The 18,261-nt window shown below is 43.5% G+C and overlaps 2 protein-coding genes across 5 annotated transcripts in view; one reads left to right on the plus strand and one right to left on the minus strand.

The window, feature by feature from the left end:
• Positions 1-5,236, plus strand: part of WDR61 (WD repeat domain 61) — a 6,763-nt gene extending 1,527 nt beyond the window's left edge. For all 4 annotated transcript variants that reach the window (XM_015816297.2, XM_015816314.2, XM_015816305.1 and 1 more), the window contains exons 4-11: positions 236-341; positions 1,683-1,855; positions 2,437-2,585; positions 3,421-3,514; positions 3,744-3,837; positions 4,202-4,294; positions 4,801-4,879; positions 4,975-5,236. In XM_015816297.2, the coding sequence (XP_015671783.1) occupies positions 236-341; positions 1,683-1,855; positions 2,437-2,585; positions 3,421-3,514; positions 3,744-3,837; positions 4,202-4,294; positions 4,801-4,879; positions 4,975-5,064 (878 nt within the window). In that variant the 3' untranslated portion in view covers positions 5,065-5,236. The remainder of the gene's footprint in view (positions 1-235; positions 342-1,682; positions 1,856-2,436; positions 2,586-3,420; positions 3,515-3,743; positions 3,838-4,201; positions 4,295-4,800; positions 4,880-4,974) is intronic.
• A 269-nt stretch (positions 5,237-5,505) lies between these two features.
• DNAJA4 (DnaJ heat shock protein family (Hsp40) member A4) lies at positions 5,506-16,307 on the minus strand. Its single transcript, XM_015816334.1, has 8 exons — positions 16,285-16,307; positions 14,289-14,426; positions 10,304-10,484; positions 9,592-9,696; positions 8,499-8,726; positions 7,799-8,029; positions 6,570-6,670; positions 5,506-6,134 (listed from the first exon to the last, which is right to left on the minus strand). Exons 2-8 carry the CDS (start codon positions 14,418-14,420, stop codon positions 5,919-5,921), a joined length of 1,194 nt encoding a protein of 397 aa, XP_015671820.1. The 5' UTR covers positions 14,421-14,426; positions 16,285-16,307; the 3' UTR covers positions 5,506-5,918.
• Between the last annotated feature and the right edge of the window lie 1,954 nt (positions 16,308-18,261).

Raw genomic sequence — 18,261 nt, forward strand, 5'->3', positions numbered from 1 at the left:
AGAGAAGGGACCCTTAACATGTGGGCAGGGTCAAGCCAGATTTGCTTTCCACAGGTAGAAGGTGTGGTTCACCAGACTAGCTGGGCGATGACTGGGGAAGGGTCAGGATCCCCAAAGAATCGAATCATCAAAGCCTGGAATTCCCTTGTGGAGGGTTTTTCAAGTTTCTTGTTGGTGAGGCTGGCTTTGCTCAGTAGAACCTGTTTCTTGGAAGTCATCTTTTTTTTTTCCTTAGCGCACGACGATGCAATTTGGTCGGTTGCTTGGGGCAAAAACAGAAACGACGGCTCGGAGACCGTAATCTCAGGCTCTCTGGATGACCTGGTGAAAGTCTGGAAATGGTAAATTCCAGGAGATTTTCTAAAAATGCTGTGTAGTTTATAGGTGTGCAAAGCTGTCCTTAAACAAGTAAGAGAAGCATGTGCAGGTAACGTGGGGACTGGAGGTTAAAACATATAAGGAACGGTTGCTGGAATTGGGTATGTCTAGTTTAATGAAGAGAAGGACGAGGAGGGACATGATAGCAGTCTTCCAGTATCTGAGGGGCTGCCCCAAAGAAGAAGGAGCCAAGCTATTCTCCAAAGCGCCTGAAGGCAGGACAAGAAGCAACGGGTGGAAACTAACCAAGGAGAGAAGCAACCTAGAATTAAGGAGAAACTTCCTGACAGTGACAACAATTAACCAGTGGAACAGCCTGCCTCCAGAAGCCGTGAATGATCCAACGCTGGAAGTTTTTAAGAAGAGACTGGGCAGCCATTTGTCCGAAATGGTATAGGGTTTCCTACCTGAGCGGGGGTTGGACTAGATGACCTCCAAGGTCCCTTTCATCATCATCATCATCATCATTATTATTATTATTCCTCATTTAACAACCTGTCACTTAGAGACTACTGGAAGTTCTCATGGATCTGCCCAGTACGATTTATGACCTGTTTTCAAAGTTCTGATAGCCTTACACAAAGGCGCACACAAACACACCCTGAGATCACGGGATTTGCATTTGGTGTGCTTGGCAACCAGATCTCGTTTACAGCTATTCACAATGTCCTGCAGTCACATGACTGTGATTTTTGGTATTTATTTTTTTTGCCAATTTCTGGCCAAAAGCACCCAGTGGCGAAAATGTGTTTGCTTGATGACTGTAGCATTTGCTCAGTGATTACAGTGTTTGCTTAACAACCTCTGTAAAATCAGGTGGGCTCACAGGGCGATGTGCTTAATAATAATAATGATGATGATGGTGTTGGAAGGGACCTTGGAGGTCATCTAGTCCAACCCTCTGGTTGGACTAGATGACCTCCAAGGTCATCTAGATTTCGGACAAATGGCTGTCCAGTCTCTTCTTAAAAACTTCCAGTGTTGGAGCATTCACCGCTTCTGGAGGCAGGTTGTTCCACTGGTTAATTGTTCTCACCGTCAGGAAATCTCTCCTTAGTTCTAGGTTGCTTCTCTAATCACTGTCATGACTTAACACCATAATTCTGGGCTCAATAATGGCTGTAAGTCAAGGACTACCTGTGGTGTTCCTCCAGGTTTGGGAGGAAAACGTGATTTGGGAGCTGAGTATGTATCAAGAATGAAATTTTAGGAAGCCTTGCTAGATACACCACATGGAAAACTATTGATAGGTGTACGACTTATTCTTTTTTAGGGAAAAAATGCTTTCTTTTTGTTTTTCCAAGGAATGACGAGAAGCTGGACCTCAAGTGGACCTTAGAAGGTCATCAGCTGGGTGTCGTTTCTGTGGACATTAGTCACACAGGCACAGTTGCTGCGTCCAGCTCATTAGATGCTCACATCCGCATTTGGGACTTGGACACTGGCAAACAGATCAAGTCAATAGATGCTGGGCCAGGTAATGTTCAACCCATCACTGGGAACTGAGCAAATGTCATTTGCTTGTGGCGTATCCATTTTAATGAGTAGATGAAAGGTTATGGCTGACTTTGTTATGACAGTGAATGTTTTAATATTTTTATTTATTTATAAGTAAATAACTAAAAGGACAGTGAACAACGGTATATTCACAGTCTATGGAGATTCTCAATTATCTGGTGATGGCTGTCCGAAAGACAATTGGACCGTGTCTATTTCTGAAGCTTCCTGGATGAGAAGTGAAACGTTTTCAAAGAAAAAACCAAGAAAGTCCAGTTGCCTTTTGGGAAAAAAAAGGACCTTTGGGATGTGTATTCACAGCCCACATTGAGACAATGAACTCATAACCCAGATCCAATTAACGTTAATCGTGACTAATCACGCTTAGTCTGAATATAGCTTCATTAAAATAGCTGAATATAACTTCACTAATTCTGGCTTGCTTATTCAGAACATGATTTGCTTCCTTGCCAGACCTGCGTTCAAATGTTGCACAACAGAAATAAATGTACTTACTCATTACTGGATATCTCACAGTTCTGTTCTCTTCCTTTTGTGCAGTTGATGCTTGGTCGCTGGCTTTTTCTCCCGATTCCCAGTATGTGGCAACCGGAAGCCACATCGGAAAAGTCAACATATTTGGCGTTGAGACTGGAAAAAAGGAATATTCCTTGGACACTCGAGGGAAATTCATCCTAAGTATCGCCTATGTAAGATGCTTGATTTGTCTTGTAATAAGCGTGTATTTTCACCTGGTATAATCACTCTCATACTTTGCGCTGAATTATAATGGTTTCATCAGCAGTGCTGAGGGAAGAGAGAGGGACTGTTGGGAAGGTGTCTGTACCGTAAAATATTTTCCAAATAAATCCGTCCTCTTTTCCCTTCATAATTGGAGCACATCAATTTAAGAGAGAGAAATAAATTGACTGCATTTTTTTTGGTGTTTGGAACCAGGGTAAAAATCTATACCAGAATCCAGAAACATTCAAATTCTGCTGACGTCACAGTAGTGATGTATTTTTGTCAACCATCAATCCAGCCCACCTAAATGGGATTTACAGATGTGTCTCCATTAGTTCTTCCTCATTGGATGTAGCAGTGTGATCTAAATCAGGACGGATGTATTTTGCGCTTTTAATAGGTCCACAACTGATTTTTCTTTCATTGAAATCCTTCCTAAAGTCCCATGTGCTGATTAGATAGGTAGCATCCATACTTACCTTGCTACGTTGTGTGATCCCAAGTTTAGGTATGAGTCGTTTCTCTTCTGCATTCTAGCTGGTAGGTGGATTCACAAAACATACTTAATTGGGTGTGACTTAATACCCCATGTAGGCCATTTGAACAATATGAACTGCAAATAATTCTATCTGGATTTTCAAGCTGACTAAAACCAAAATGTAACCAAGGTCAGTCAGCAAATTTCATACTGTGTAAATGCAAAAAGGTGAAGAGGACTAGTGTGTTGTGTGAATATCTTGGCTTCTTGTGGTATAAGGGAAGAGGGCAGGGTTCAGTACTTGTTTCTGACTGTTTTATTAGAGTCCAGATGGAAAATATCTAGCCAGCGGAGCTATCGATGGGATTATCAATATTTTTGATATTGCAACCGGGAAACTTCTCCACACGTTGGAAGGTGAGGTTTGGAATTTCTGAGGATATATATATATATATATATATATATATATATATATATATATATATATATATATATATATATATATATTAATATTAGAGAGAGAATGCCAGCAGGATCTTCCCTTGGCAAACTTTTTTGGGAAGTAGTTCAGCTGATTTTATAGAGCAAGATGCAAATTACATTTCAAGCAGCCAAAGATAGAAAGTGATTATCTCTTGCGCTTCAGGTCACGCCATGCCTATCCGTTCCTTGACGTTTTCTCCAGACTCTCAGTTGCTTGTGACTGCGTCAGATGATGGCTACATCAAGATATATGATGTGTGAGTGATGCCTTTGTTGAATCCACTATCTACTGTTCCCTTCTCAATAAATCCTCCAGCCAGCTCTATTTGCTGTTCCTCCTTTGTATTTCCACTTCCTGACTCCTGAGTTTTCTGAATCCAAGGAATTAACACTCCTGAAATGGGCATGTATGTTAAGAAGATCTTGCAAGAAGTTGCACTTTCTCTCTCTCCTATCTCAAAAGTCTACCTGTGGTTACAAGCTGTCATTGATAGCTTGTTAGTTTGGGCTTGTCCGTTCCTACCTCTTTTATTAGAAGGATCTTGGGGGCGTTCTGTGCAAGAGCCTGAAAATCATTTTAAGATGTTTTCTCTAACCCAGAATCTGTTTTTGAATTCACAGACAGCATGCCAACTTGGCAGGCACTCTGAGTGGCCACGGATCTTGGGTATTAAATGTAGCCTTTTGCCCTGATGATACCCATTTTGTTTCCAGGTAAGTAGAGCAATATATATTCTGTCCACAATTGTAACAGATTTGGGGGAAGAGGGAGGGAGGGAGGGAAGGAAGGCACAAAGATGGAGGGAGGAGTGGGAGGAGGGAAAGAGAAAACAATAAAGGGAAGGAAGAGGGGAGAAGAAAGATGAGGAAAGGAAGGATGAAAGGAAAATGGAGGGAGGAATGGGAGGGAAAGAGAAAATAAGAGGGGGAGAAGGAAGATGAGGAAAGGAATGAAGGAAGATGGAGGAATAGGAGGAAGAAAAGAGAAAATAAGAGCGAAGGAAGGAAGAAGGGAAGGAAGCGATCTTTCTAAAATTGGCCCTTGCTAGATTTATCATCCACATCTACCAAGCAATAACTTTTATTGTACAAAAGGCAGGATAGAAACCAAATCAGTACTTTCTTAAGAGCACATAACTTTATAAGCAGCCGTAGCCGGACTCAATCAGATACGGGAGTCCTGGAATTAAGCGAGGCAACAACCCTTTTTTCAATCCTAGCTCATCAGACAAAACGGTCAAAGTTTGGGACGTGCCTTCCAGGACCTGCGTCCACACCTTCTTTGACCATCAAGACCAGGTAAGGGAGATGGAGGCTGGGGCTGCCCTTTGGGATAGCCAATCACCGGCTCTCCTCCTCTCTAACCTGCCGGGGACCTTCTCTCCCACCCACAGGTCTGGGGCGTGCAGTACAATGGGAACGGCTCAAAAATTGTCTCTGTTGGGGACGATCAAGAAATACACGTTTATGATTGTCCTGTATAAAAAGATTTCTGCTTGCGAGAGCTATTGAGGTCGGTTGTCTGAAAAATATTTTGATACTCTTTGAAAAATCTTATAGATGGGAATCTGAAAATTATCTAGGTGGGCGCTTTGCTGTTTTGTTTTTTTTTATTGTTTTAAAGCTAAATAAACCCCTGCTGTGGCATCTGAGCAGCAATTCAGTGTTTTCCTCCCGGCACCGTTGGTTGTTTTGCAGACTTAACAGTATTGCATTCCAAAGTGGTGTAAACCTCTCTAAAGCATTTGCCCGTCGATGACCTCACAAAGCTAAGCGGAATCGGGCTCCGCTCCTATGTGTGAAGTACCGCTCCAAACTCTTTCCGTGAGGTTCCCCCACAGAAATAATCACACAATTCCCATCCAGAGTAACCATGAAGAGTTTTCACACACAAAAAAAATGGTCCTGATATTTTATTTGATAAAATATCTATTAAATAATCTAGACAGTCTTGTTAAGGTGATGTGGCAATGTTTCAAGTAACTACTGCTGGGGAAAATCTTTACATGCATGTTTCTCAAACACTCCGCTCTCTTGATCAGTCCCGGTTTAATCCCCAGCAAGCATTCTTCGTAGCCCCAGACAGCCAGAAAACCACAGGATTGGAACGGTTACTTTTTTAGTGTAAATGGAGGGGGGGGGGAGCTTATTTAAATTGAACAGCAGCACATTTGGGTTTCAAGTTACGCAGATCCATTTCTTTTTTTACAACATGAACACATAAATATGAAATATGAACTAATATACAGCCATTCGTCGCGCCGAACTCGGCAAGCCTCGGAGCTCAGCGACGATTCCTCAAGTTCTCTGACAAGTTCATGTGCCGGGACCGCTCGGTTCACGAGGTCTGGCACTGGACCCCCGTTCTTGGGCCTTCATCGTCCTCTTCGTAGGCTTCGCCGTGGTTCCGGTACGTCCGCTCCTTGGGATCAAATTCTGCCAGCTCCACTTGATCCATATCTTCGGAAACTGTCACTGCCTCCCTGGGAGGGAGCAGAGCTTCTAAGAGAGGGAGCTGATCGTTGGAAAGCCAGTGATGCTCAGGGAAGGCAACCTGGGAGAGGAAGAGAGGATTCGAACTCGAGTCAAGCACGTGCCCTGGCTTGCCACAGGTCTGACTCACTCGTGCAAAGCCGTAAAGGGTTCGTTTCTATTGAAGAAACCATTAAAACTGGATAGATTTGAAACCACAGGCTACGCCCCACAAACAAGCAGCCCGGAGGTTCATCACGTATAAACTCCATCACCGATCATTCGAAACTAAATCTGGTAAAAATGTGGCTTTTGTTTATGCAGCGAAGTGTTTCTATTCACAGCTATCGAAAACTGTCACGTTCCCTCACCAATTCCGAGTTCAGCAGGAATTTATAGCAGGCCCAGATAATTAAAGGCACAAAACCCAAATTTTAGTTGCTCTATCAGTTCACCTTCCACGCCGGCGTTAAGTAATCATTTTTTTTAAAAAAGGAAAAGGAACCGCCTTGCTTACCAGAAACTGTATTATCAAGGAACCTTTTTCCAAGGGAGATTTATAAATCGGCATTCCTTCATTTACGATGCACTTGATGTCTCCGTGCTTGATCACTTCGCCTGTTGGAAGATAAAATGTAATGGATAATAATAATAATAATAATAATAATAATAATAATAATACCTTTCCATCCTGCGACGATATCTGTAATACCATCAAACATCCACATCTGCCTATCCCAGGTCCTGGGTAAGGACTCGATAGGTAGACAAAATGCCAAATCCAGTCTGAACATCTGGCTGACTGTGCGATGATCCATAATAATAATAAATTAATAAAGTTGGAAGGGACCTTGGAGGTCATCTAGTCCAACCCCCTGCTCAGGCAGGAAACCCTATACCATTTCAGACAAATGGCTGTCCAGTCTCTTCTTAAAAACTTCCAGTGTTGGAGCATTCAGAGCTTCTGGAGGCAGGTTGTTCCACTGATAATTGTCCTCACTGTCAGGAAATCTCTCCTTAGTTCTAGGTTGCTTCTCTCCTTGATGAGTTTCCACCTGTTGCTTCTTGTCCTGCCTTCAGGCGCTTTGGAGAATAAGTTGACTCCCTCTTCTTTGGGGCAGCCCCTGAGATATTGGAACACTGCTATCATGTCCCCCCTCGCTCTTCTCTTCATTAAACTAGACATTCCCAATTCCAGCAGCTGTTCCTTATATGCTTTAGCCTCCAGTCCCCTAATCATCTTTGTTGCTCTTCTCTGTACTCTTTCTAGAGTCTCAGCATCTTTTTTACATCGCGGTGACCAAAACTGGATGCAGTATTCCAAGTATGGCCTTACCAAGGCATTGTAAAGTGGTATTAATACTTCACGTGATCTTGATTCTATCCCTCTGTTGATGCAGCCCAGCACAGTGTTGGCTTTTTTGGCAGCTGCAGCACACTGCTGGCTCATATGTAAGTGATTGTCCACTAGGACTCCGAGGTCCCTCTCACAGTTACTACTATTGAGCAAGGTACCCCCTATACTATACCTGTACATTTGGTTTTTCTTGCCTAAATGTAGAACCTTACTTTTTTCACCATTGAATTTCATTTTGTTAGATAGCGCCCAGTGTTCAAGTCTGTCCAGATCCTCCTGTATCTTAAGCCTATCTTCTGGAGTGTTGGCCATTCCTGCCAGCTTCGTGTCATCTGTTCTACACTTACACACACACCCATACACAAACGCACCCAAAAGGCCAAGCTTACCTGGTTTGGAGGAGATTAAAAGGACCCTGTCATCCAGCGTTTCAACGGTCTTCTTAAAGCCGCACAATGCCTCTGTCAGCTGGATTTTCATTTTCATAACTAAGTCGTTGCCTCTCCTCTGAAACACGGAGTGATCTTTTTGATCGAGTACGATAATGACATCTCCCGGTTCTAGGTCAGGTTCTTGATCACCTTCTCCATGAAATACTAGCTTCTGGCCATCTTTCATACCTAGAAAACAAAGGAGAGGGGGAGAGAAAAGGGGGGGGAGAGAAGCCTTGATCACAGCAAGATATTTCTATGGGATGTACTTCCAATGATCGGGAATGTTTATGCAATTACAATTCAGCACACCTTCAAACTTTTATTCATGTATTTATCTCTGTGTACATGTTCTAATCCTAAAATTAATTTCAGAAACTTGTGATTGAAGAGGAAACGAGGAGCCCATGGCTTGGCCTATGCTGAAATTATTATGAGCAACCAAAATTTAGTTCCGAAGAACGTAAGAACAGCCTTTCACCACAGAGGTGCAGTTTTACCACTTAAAAAGGTGACTTCTCACAGAACAACAGGCCCTGTCTCCTGGGTTTCAAAGTCCTGCTACTTAGGGTGACCAAGACTTAGCCTCTGAGGTTCACAAGAATAACTGAGCTGCACAGCCGTCTCCCACGCCCTCTCGTCCATTTCCAACTCTTACCTTTATCAATGTGGATCTCGATGATTTTTTTCTCCCTGACCACCTTGTTGCCATTGCAGTTGGTACACCTGTCCTTGGGATTTATCCGTTCTCCTTGGCCTTTGCAGTCTGGACACACGGTCTGAATCTGCTGGACCATGCCGGGTCCGATCTGCTGGACCAGCACCTGCACACCTCGCCCTTTGCAGGTGGGACATTTTTCTACAGCCCCTTTTTTCCCACCGTAACCTTGGAAGAAATACACACACACACACACACACACACACACACACACACAAATGAGTAACACACAAACCACACATACACAAAATAAGTTTTGGTTCAACTCTCCAAACTGAACACTAATCTCAGCAACGTGCAGTTCCCAGCAGACACTGAGAACAGGATTAAGATTGCATTACACCTGTCATTCAGTGGAGTGAATTGTACTCCAGCTGTCTGCATTTCAGTCTATAGTTATCCTCTTTTTTTAATAAAACAAACAATATTTTTATGCGTTCTCCCCCCCTCCAAAAATCATGTAATTTGACCTATCAAATTTATTCGTGTAGGGCACTCAACCAAACTATTAAGCAAAACTTATCTTTCTCATATTTGCAAATGGTTCTGAAAAGCCGGGTGGAAATCCTCTCATTAAGAGGACAGTATGAAATTTCACAAACCAGGGCAGCTCACGTGAACACCATAGTCCAGTTTCTAAACAGATTTATTTTTGTTAATGCTTCTTTTTAATGGCAACATTCTGTTACTAGTCTAGCTTTCCAACGGCCTCTGAAAAAGCCAGATTGAAGCAGAGGAAAAATAAATACCCCAGCAGATTTCATTCGGGATATTAGTTCAGGGCAATCTCCGTGAGATGAATCTAACACAAATATAGACTGGTGACCTATTTCTGTGGTTGGATTAAACACTTTTGGTGAGTCACCATTTCCACAAAATCTGCTTTACTTCAAAGACAGCTGGTGTCTTAAAATACATTGTATGAAATGATCAGCATTTTCGGTCAAGAAGGCAAGAGCAGTTTCTAAAATTCCCGAGATGGGTCCAACTTTTGTACTCCGTTCCTGCAGTCATCTAATCGAGAAATTATTACCTTTGCACTTGTCACAGATAATATTCTTCTGAAGTGCTAGTTTTCTTGTGGCTCCCATGTACAAGTCTTCCAGTGTGATACTCAACTGATGGACAACATTTTTACCTGATAACATAAGTGCAGACAGTTAACAATATCCAAGGTGCCTTTCGAGTTTTTCAGCAGAGCTACTGGCACAGCTAATAAGGCAGCCCCCACCCTTTGTAGAAAAGTCGGACAATTACAATTATTGCCCCACGGCTGACATTGAAATAAAATTTACCTCCCAAATTGTTTTCCAAAAGGAGTGCCTTCGCTCGTCTCTCAGTCAACCTTCTCAAGCAGGATTTAAACTGCAAAACTCATGTCCTCCCCCCCCCCCCCTACACAAATTCCTAGGGGAGCTCACTAACTCTGAAAATGTGCAGAATTTTCAATTATTCAGACAGAAAACCAAACCGCTACGAATTTATTACAGCAGAGGTCTGGGAGTTGAAGTCTGCAAGTTGTAAAAGTTGCCAAGGTTGGAGATCCCTGTACTAACAGTATTCAGCTTTGCAATTCTCTCCCCCCCCACACCCACAAACTACTTGACTCTGAATAAATCACTTGTTATCAAAGCAGGTTTGCTGTAAAAAATTACTCTTTGAAGGCGTTAGGAGCTCTTGACCTCTCCAGTTTCCCTCAAATGCTTGAACTGAGGCAAGGCAACGGAAAAAACCCAAGCCCCTACCTCTTCTTTCTCGATTCATCCGGCCTCCTCCTCCAAAGAACATGTCGAAGATGTCCATGGGCGAGGAGAAATTGCCACCACTTAAGCCCCCTTCTTTAATGGCTTGTTCGCCACCCTGATCATAGAGATCTCTCTTCTTTGGATCCGACAGGACCTCGTAAGCCTGGGAAATGAGCTTAAACTAAGGAGAGAAAGAGACCTTCTGAATTAATTGGCTAGCACACAGGGGAAACTAACTTTAAAAAAAAAATGCCTGAACATCTATACACGAGAATAGCACACCAGCCACATTTCAGATTTTTAAAAAGGTATAGATTTCAGATCAGCAGTCAATACGTTCACTGGAATGTTTCCTAAAGTGCCTATTTGTGGTGCTCAGAGTCCTGGCTACGCATGCTGAAAACTCAGAGTTAATACCCCAATTTTCAGATGGAGAATATATAGTGGTAGTGTCAATCCCAAAACAGGCCTACTGGTTTAAATATCAAGGTAACCTTGTTTGCACCCTCTAAAATGTTAAACACCGTTCCAAGCCAGAATTGTTTTTTAACATTTTAGAGGGGGTGCCTTCTGCCCAGTTTCAGGTGGTCCAGAGTGCGGGTTCTTCATTTTTAAAGTGAATGCTCTTATTTGGAAGCCACCATAAAAATAAAAAGATGGGTAACAGATTCTGGAGCTGATGCCGACAGATCTTTGCCTGTCCACCTCCACTCAAGTCCATGTGTGTACACAGTTGTGTGTTTGTGTCTGCAGAGATAACACAGTAGATTTAGAGGCACAGTACTTCCATCCAGTGCAGACTTTGAGTGGACAATAACTGACCAAGGTACGAGCTCATCTTTTACTTTCTCCGTTTACTTATGCAGCACAAAATGAAGCTCTGGGCTCCTGTTCTGTTCCTCAACTTTAAAGCCAAGGGTGTTAACAGGTTTGGGGCCCTTCCCTGCAGTTTCTCCCTACAGCAAATACTCTACTTGTATCTCACAATTAGTAATTCCTACGTCCCCTCTTCACATCCTTTTTCTCTTGTTCTGCGTCTTAGTTATAAGGGAAGTGGAGCCTAGGAACCTTGTCAATGGTCAAGGGAAGCCTCTTGGATTTTAGACACCCCACCCCACCCACCCCGTTTGCATTCCACATCTCATGTCTGATACCAGTAGCTAGAAAGAAATCCAGCAAGTGGGAAGATGTATGCACAAGTTTGGCTCCTGTACAGCCCCTACCAAGGACACTATGTTAAGTGCAGCTTTTTGCTAACATAGGAAATGTTGTTTGGTTGGACAGAATGATTTGCCTGGGAGAAGATTCCAAATTGCAGCTTATTTTCTCTAATGCCATCAGCTCCTCTTAGTTATATAAAATATATTGGCAGAACTGAACTTTCAATCTTAACCCCTTTTTCTTACTCTTTGAGCAGTGCCTACCCCTACTTCAAAACAAAAGATGTTCCTTTTTCTGTCCATAAGAATTTTTTTATCTTTCTCCTGATTCTTTATTATGAATTTTTCACTGCTTCTGTAGCTATAAATATACCATCTAAGTAGATAGATAGTGGACCTAATCAAGCTAGGATGATTTCATTATCACCTGCAACTTTCCTCATGCGATGGCCCTGGATATACAATGCTTTTAATTTGGGGGGGGGGGGGATGATTGAAGCATTTCAAGTTGGCGAGTTATCAACACTTCAGATCCCACACCTCAAAAATTTGTGACTAAATTTATACACAAAATGGAAGGCTATTAAGTCAGACTATTCTTATGCAGTGTTGAGTGACATTTGCATTACAGAAAACACATCCTGTATGAGAAAAGGTAAAAGAACTGGCTAAAGCAGTTCTATGAAATAGCTTTCATCCTCCCAGCCTCAAAGATTCCCTTTTCTAGGTTTCAATCAGTGCATTGTCCTAATTCTTTGGAGATAATAAACATGTCAGCATTTCCTTCAAATTTGGCGTGTCCACCCGGGGAAAAGACTGAACTCAACGCTTTTGCATGAGGCGCCTTTGCTCAAAAATAAACTCTTGAATTTAGTGGGATTATTTCAAGTTAATATACATGATGAAGCTGCAACCTCAGAGGGACAGGTGATGCAGCTTTGTATCACGGCACAGCCATGCATCGCAAGCTGTGACCACAAAGGATGCTACACTATGGTGCAGCAAAACTGCAGTCAACCACTGTTTTATTTATAATCCAAAGAAACTGGATGTTGCGTTTGGGACTCCAGCAAAGTACCAAATGTTTCTTAAACGTTCCCTGCCAAAGTACAAATAAACTACCATTTCCAGAGAGAAAGGCCATTTTAATCAGTGCTGAAATGAAAATATGCACGTGACAAGTTTGATAGATTTTATTAATTTGAATTAACAGCTTTTTGCTCATACAGAAGTGTCACACGTATTGTTGCTAAAAATAATCCCCCCTCAAATTATTTTGTGACCCAACACCAGCATGTTACGACTCGCTTTCTTAAATTAAAAGTTCATGCATAACTGAGCATTCACATCAATTAGCTTTTCCCCTCTACAGTGCACTGCAATGAAGCTTGAATGTATGTTAGTCATACTTGCTGCTTTCCCACCAGTCCTTTTAGAGCTAAGCCAGACTCTTTAGTATCTCAGACATAGGAAACAAATGAAAATACTCTTTTAAACTTACTAGATATTTAAAGCAGGTTTCCAGGAAAAATTGTTTAACGCTGACTACACCCAGTTATTTAAAAATAATTACTGCCTGCTTTTTGGTCAAATGTAAAGCTCAACAGTTTGATAATAAAGGATAATTTCATAATAGAACAACATTATTTTTCAGCCAGTAGGATGTCTCAGGAAAGTTCTCAAGGATGGGAAAAACAGATGTACTCCAAACTCCATCAGTACTAAGCGGGATGATCAATAGAGAGAACCAACAGTTAATTTTTTAATATCGGCTTATTGTTTGGGACTGGGATTTGTGGCTGCACTGCTTAATGACAGAAGTCCTGGTTGCCGTCAGTACCTGAATACCAGACTTGCCAGGCGAGATAACTTCCCAGAGCCAAAGTCAGCAGGAAACGACCTTGTGGAATGACCAAACTTACAGTGGCACTAAATGAGGGGACTTATGACTGCTCCTTGCAGCTGTGACTGCTGTGGTGCTTGCAGTAACATCACTGCCGTTTGTGACCTTCAGTGCCGGTTTCCCAAAAGCAAAGTCATTGGGGAAGCCAGCAGGAAGTCGCAAACAGGATTTGCCTCCCAATTGCAATGGACACTGCTGCAGCTGCTGTTGTTATGTCAGTGCAGTCACATGATGTCACATTTTACAGCAGGGGTCCCCAACCCCTGGTCCGTGGACCGGTACCGGGCCATGGCATGCCAGCAACCGGTCCATGCAAACAAGCAAAACCTCATCTGCAGGATGCAGGCAGCACACAAAACCATGCACCCTCCGGTCCGCAGAAAAACTTCTCTCCACGGAATCGGTCCCTGGTGCCCAAAAGGTTGGGGACCTCTGCTTTACAGGACCTTATAATTCTGTGTAGTATCCAAGGCAAGAGTTAGAGTAGGGTGATTTTCCCATGCAAACAGAGGTCCATCCTGAAAGCATTAATAGTAGCAATGTTGGCATTCGTGCTGCTCTCTGAGCTTGTCTCATTTCATGACCCAACTAGGTAACATCATTAGTGCTAGAAATAAGTGGGGTTTGCATTTCCTTCTAGCACTGATGACGTTACTTGGTTGGGTCATGAAACATCTGCCAGAAAACCACCAAACTCAGAGAGTACCAAGGACCCCACCATTCAACCCTGAGCTACAAATATTCTCTTCTGTCAGTAGCATTTGTATTTGTGTGTGTGTGTGTGTGTGTGAACTGTGCCTCTTCTTGCTACAACTGGAGATGCAGTCAGTCGATTATACAGATTACACGGCAAAGGCACATTTAGGTCCTGGGTGCTAAAGTTGCCCCCAAAGTGTCTCCCCCATGTAACTTCAGCTCATACCCGCTCGCCCTCGCTGGGGTTCTTATCAGGATGGTACTTCAATGCTAACTTGCGGTAGGCACGCTTAATTTCATCGGAGGTGGCATTGGGTTTCACACCCAGAGTGTCGTAATAACCGGTTTCCTTCACCATGGTTGCCTAAGAGAGTGAGAGAAACAAATCAACCATTCATTCAATGCCTCAGCATCAATATTTCAATATTCTTTTTATTTACTGGCAGGGCATTTTTCCCCTTTGTTCTCACACACAGATATCTATTTTTCTGGTATGTTTTTAACCCGGTCTAGATCGGGGTATCCAACTTTGGCAACCTGAAGATGGCTGGGGAATTCTGGGAGTTGAAGTCCACAGGTCCTAAAGTTTCCAAGGTTGAACACCCCAGTCTTGGTCTCAACGGGAAAATCCGTGTTTTATATTTTCTTTAAGCAACCTTCAACAAATTAACAATTCCTTGCATAAATAATCATCCCTTCACGGGTGGCCTCTTTCCCTGTTATGCATTGTTCCAGGAGCGAAGCCAACTTGCTCATCTCAAATAACTTATCTTGCTGTTGAAACTGGGACCAAAAAAAAATCAACTCCTGATCTGGATGCCTAAAAGCAAAAATGAGCGCCCGCTTGGAGGGGATGTGTGAGCAGAGTCAGTTCTTGCATTTATGGCTCAATAGTTTCATAAAGTTAACTAAATCACACAATAACCAGCAAGGGCAAGCATATACACACACCACACCTAAGCTCTAAAGATTTATTTATACCTCACCTTATTATTTTTAAAAATTACTCAAGGCAGCCAAAGACATCCAATACTTCTATTTTCCCCCACAACAACACAAGGCCATGGAAAATGACAGGTGCACAGCTTTTCAGCCCTATGGACAGTCACAAGTGCTTATTAATAACAACTAGTTATGCACCAACACTGTATAACCAAAAAAATCTGGATTATTTTTGATCAGCTAGTTTATCACAATGCACACACACACAGCCCGCTTTATTCCAAATAAATGGGATACTGGGTGGTTTGCAGATAAATTGAATAAACAATACATAATAATAAAGCAGGCTCAAGGGGCTGCTGAACGGGGATTCCTTTCCAGCCATCCTATGGACCAGTTACGAATCCTCAGCTTTTTTCAGGGAGCCCCTTCGCTTTTTCCAGGCTTCCCCCCTTTTTCTTCCTAAAGATCCAGAGTTTATCCCGATCAAGTCCAACGGCAGCAGGAAGGATTAAGGATTTTTCTTATCACTCCCCTTTTGGATTTCTCCCCAATCCTGGATTTATTAATATTACAGCCTGGTCCTATTAATATTCTTGCCCTTCCAATGAAGGCCTCCTGGGGAGTTGGGGGGCTTTCAGACCCCCCCCCCAGGGAAGCAGCCCAATTATTTGATTTCCCCATCTGGAATTGCAATTGTGGGCAAAAGGAAACCCCCCAATTTTGCCAACTAACTGATACCAACATAACTGACCTCTCTGCCTGCCCATCTCTTCCCAGAGCTTTACAACTCCCATGATCCCCAGCCAGAGCACCTCAAAAGCAGGGGGTTGGACTAGAAGACCTCCAAGGTCCCTTCCAACTTTATTATTTTTTTTTAAAAAAACTGTTTGGACTAGAAGCTCCATCATCCCCAGTGTAAAACCTCCCTCGCTGCCCCTCGTTTTGGACTGCAACTCCCACGATCCTCGCCCAGACCAGCACGATTCCCCCTCCTCCTCCTCCTGCCTCACCCCCCCCCCAGCTCCTTGATCTACAAATCCCATGATCCTCGGCCGCTCACCCACCCGGTTAACCGCACCTCCCATCACCCTCGGCCCATCCTGAAGGGAGAGGGCGATCGGGGCTGGCCGAGCCAGGGGAAAGGATGCAACAAGTGGCGGATGATGGGATTTGTAGTCCAAGATTCTATTCCATTTAATGACGCCACAGATTTGAGGTCTTTTTCCCTCCGCAGCTTCGCCTGCCCGATCACCGCTCGGGGCACCCCCGAGTCTCACCTTCGCCGGCCGGGCTCAACGCCCTCTCCACCCGCCCCGATCACTCGATCCTGGCGCGGCGCCGACCGGCTGCGGCGCTTTTATAGGGACCGCCGCGAACTTTCTGGAACGCCGCCACCGTGACGTCACGACAGGCTCTAGAAACGTCTGGACGGAGCCTCGGCGGCCGGTGAGGGACGACCAATCGGCGCGCGGCGGGGAATCAAGGGGCGGGGCGAGAGCAAACGCGGCCACGCCCTCCTCGGCGGTCTTCTCCCGCCCGCCGCGAGGAAAAGCCCGCCTGAGCAGAGCCTGGGCTACGCCGCTGACGTAAAGGGGCACAAGTTGGGCACCGGCTGGCTCAGAAGCCGCTTCGCTACGCTAGTGGCGTAGCGATGCCTCAGGGCTCCTGTGGAAAGACTTTTCCTCAAGAATTTTTTTAAAATTCAGATATTTTTTTTCAGGCAGTCCCGGCGGGTGCTGACCCCTGAGTGATCCTGAGGAGGTCCAGGGCTTCAGGAAGGCTGAAAGAGGGTCTCAGGTGATTCCAATTTGCTCAGCCTGGCCTACCTCACAGGATTGTCTTGAACAAAAGTAGCGGTCCGCTTGGAGTGCTTTAGTGCAATGCAAACAGAGCTCCAAATAATAAGAACAATGACATGGAACTTTTTCCCCGACAAAGAGACATTTTTAAAGGAATTGGATCCAATTGCATGGGGCTCTTCTGTTGCTACATACACTGGATTGCCCGGAATAACGTACAATCAATTCTAATATATAACCTTTGACAGAAATTGGGACCGGCCATAAAGTGCAACGTCAAGTGCAAAGGCAATGCCGGCAGTCTGGTTGCCGTTGTTAAGCGAAGACTTCCTGTAACCATGACTTGTGACTTCCTGCTGGCTTCCCCATTGACTTTGCTTGTAGGAATTTGGAAAATCATAATTATGGGAAGGCAGGACCAGTGCAATTCAACGACACTGCAGTGGCCAGAATCCAAGGATCCAACTAAGACCTCATTCAGTGCTGTTTGAATGATGACTGAATGGATAACCGAGGACTACCTGTATATTATTAGATCATCATCATCCAGGACAGATCTAGTTTGGGAATCTAGTTTTCTCCTTCAGGGTACAAACTACACACCCACGAAAACTGGCAGCTGCTCCATATAAACCAGCAGCCAACCCCACATCTACTGGCACTGATGATGGTGCCAAGTTGGGTAATGAGATGCCTACAAGCCAACCACCAACCTCAGTGCTGTCAAGAACGCAACAGTTCAACCTCGAGCTACCAATATTCTCTTCTATTGGGAGAAAATTTGCATGGCCCCCAGGCTTTTATTCTAGAATTAATCTGCAATTGCTTTATGAAAAAATGGGATAATTATAAAAACAGCCCTGGAAGGAACCAGAGTCTCTGGAATTAAAAGGGAAAGTGCATGAAACAAATGATAATTTTGCCTTACTGCGTGGCTATCAGCTTCTTTGGCTTCCTCATTCTCCGTGGGATTCTCACTAGGCTTTTTGTCCTCTGCGTTGGACTCCTTACTTTTTTTCTCTTCATTGGACTGATCTTTGGATTTTTTATCTTCTGATGATGATTGCCCAGAATTTTTTTTATCATCTTTGGACTCCATGACTTTTGTTTATGCATAAAAGTGGAGAAAAGACATAGATATTATCACAAGCAAAGCAAAAGGTTGTATTGATTCAGGGGTGTTCACAAAGGAAGGTCAAAGATCTCAAGATGTTGGCCACCTTGGTGGGTGTGAAAATCTGTTTTTATTTATTTATTTTATTTATTTATTTAATTTGATTTATATGCCGCCCTTCTCCCGACGGGACTCAGGGCGGCGCACAACATATTTAAAACAAAACATAAATACATTCCCCCCCCGATAAAACCGAATTAGATCAAATTTTAAAGTTGTGTCTCTGTCGAATTGCTAAAAAATAAACCCCATATAAAATCCTCCCTAGGTCAGGTCCGCTT

This window comes from Protobothrops mucrosquamatus, unplaced genomic scaffold, assembly GCF_001527695.2.
Source record: "Protobothrops mucrosquamatus isolate PMUCROS unplaced genomic scaffold, P.Mucros_1.0 scaffold_112, whole genome shotgun sequence".
NCBI lineage: Eukaryota > Metazoa > Chordata > Lepidosauria > Squamata > Viperidae > Protobothrops > Protobothrops mucrosquamatus.

Excerpts from the sequence above, each read along its gene's own strand:
- DNAJA4 (XM_015816334.1), bottom strand. The coding sequence starts at position 14,420 with ATGGTGAAGGAAACCGGTTATTACGACACTCTGGGTGTGAAACCCAAT. Across the intron at positions 9,697-10,303 it reads GATGAATCGAGAAAGAAGAG|GTAAAAATGTTGTCCATCAG; the intron begins GTAGGGGCTTGG and ends TTATGTTATCAG. Across the intron at positions 8,030-8,498 it reads CGAGATCCACATTGATAAAG|GTATGAAAGATGGCCAGAAG; the intron begins GTAAGAGTTGGA and ends TTTGTTTTCTAG.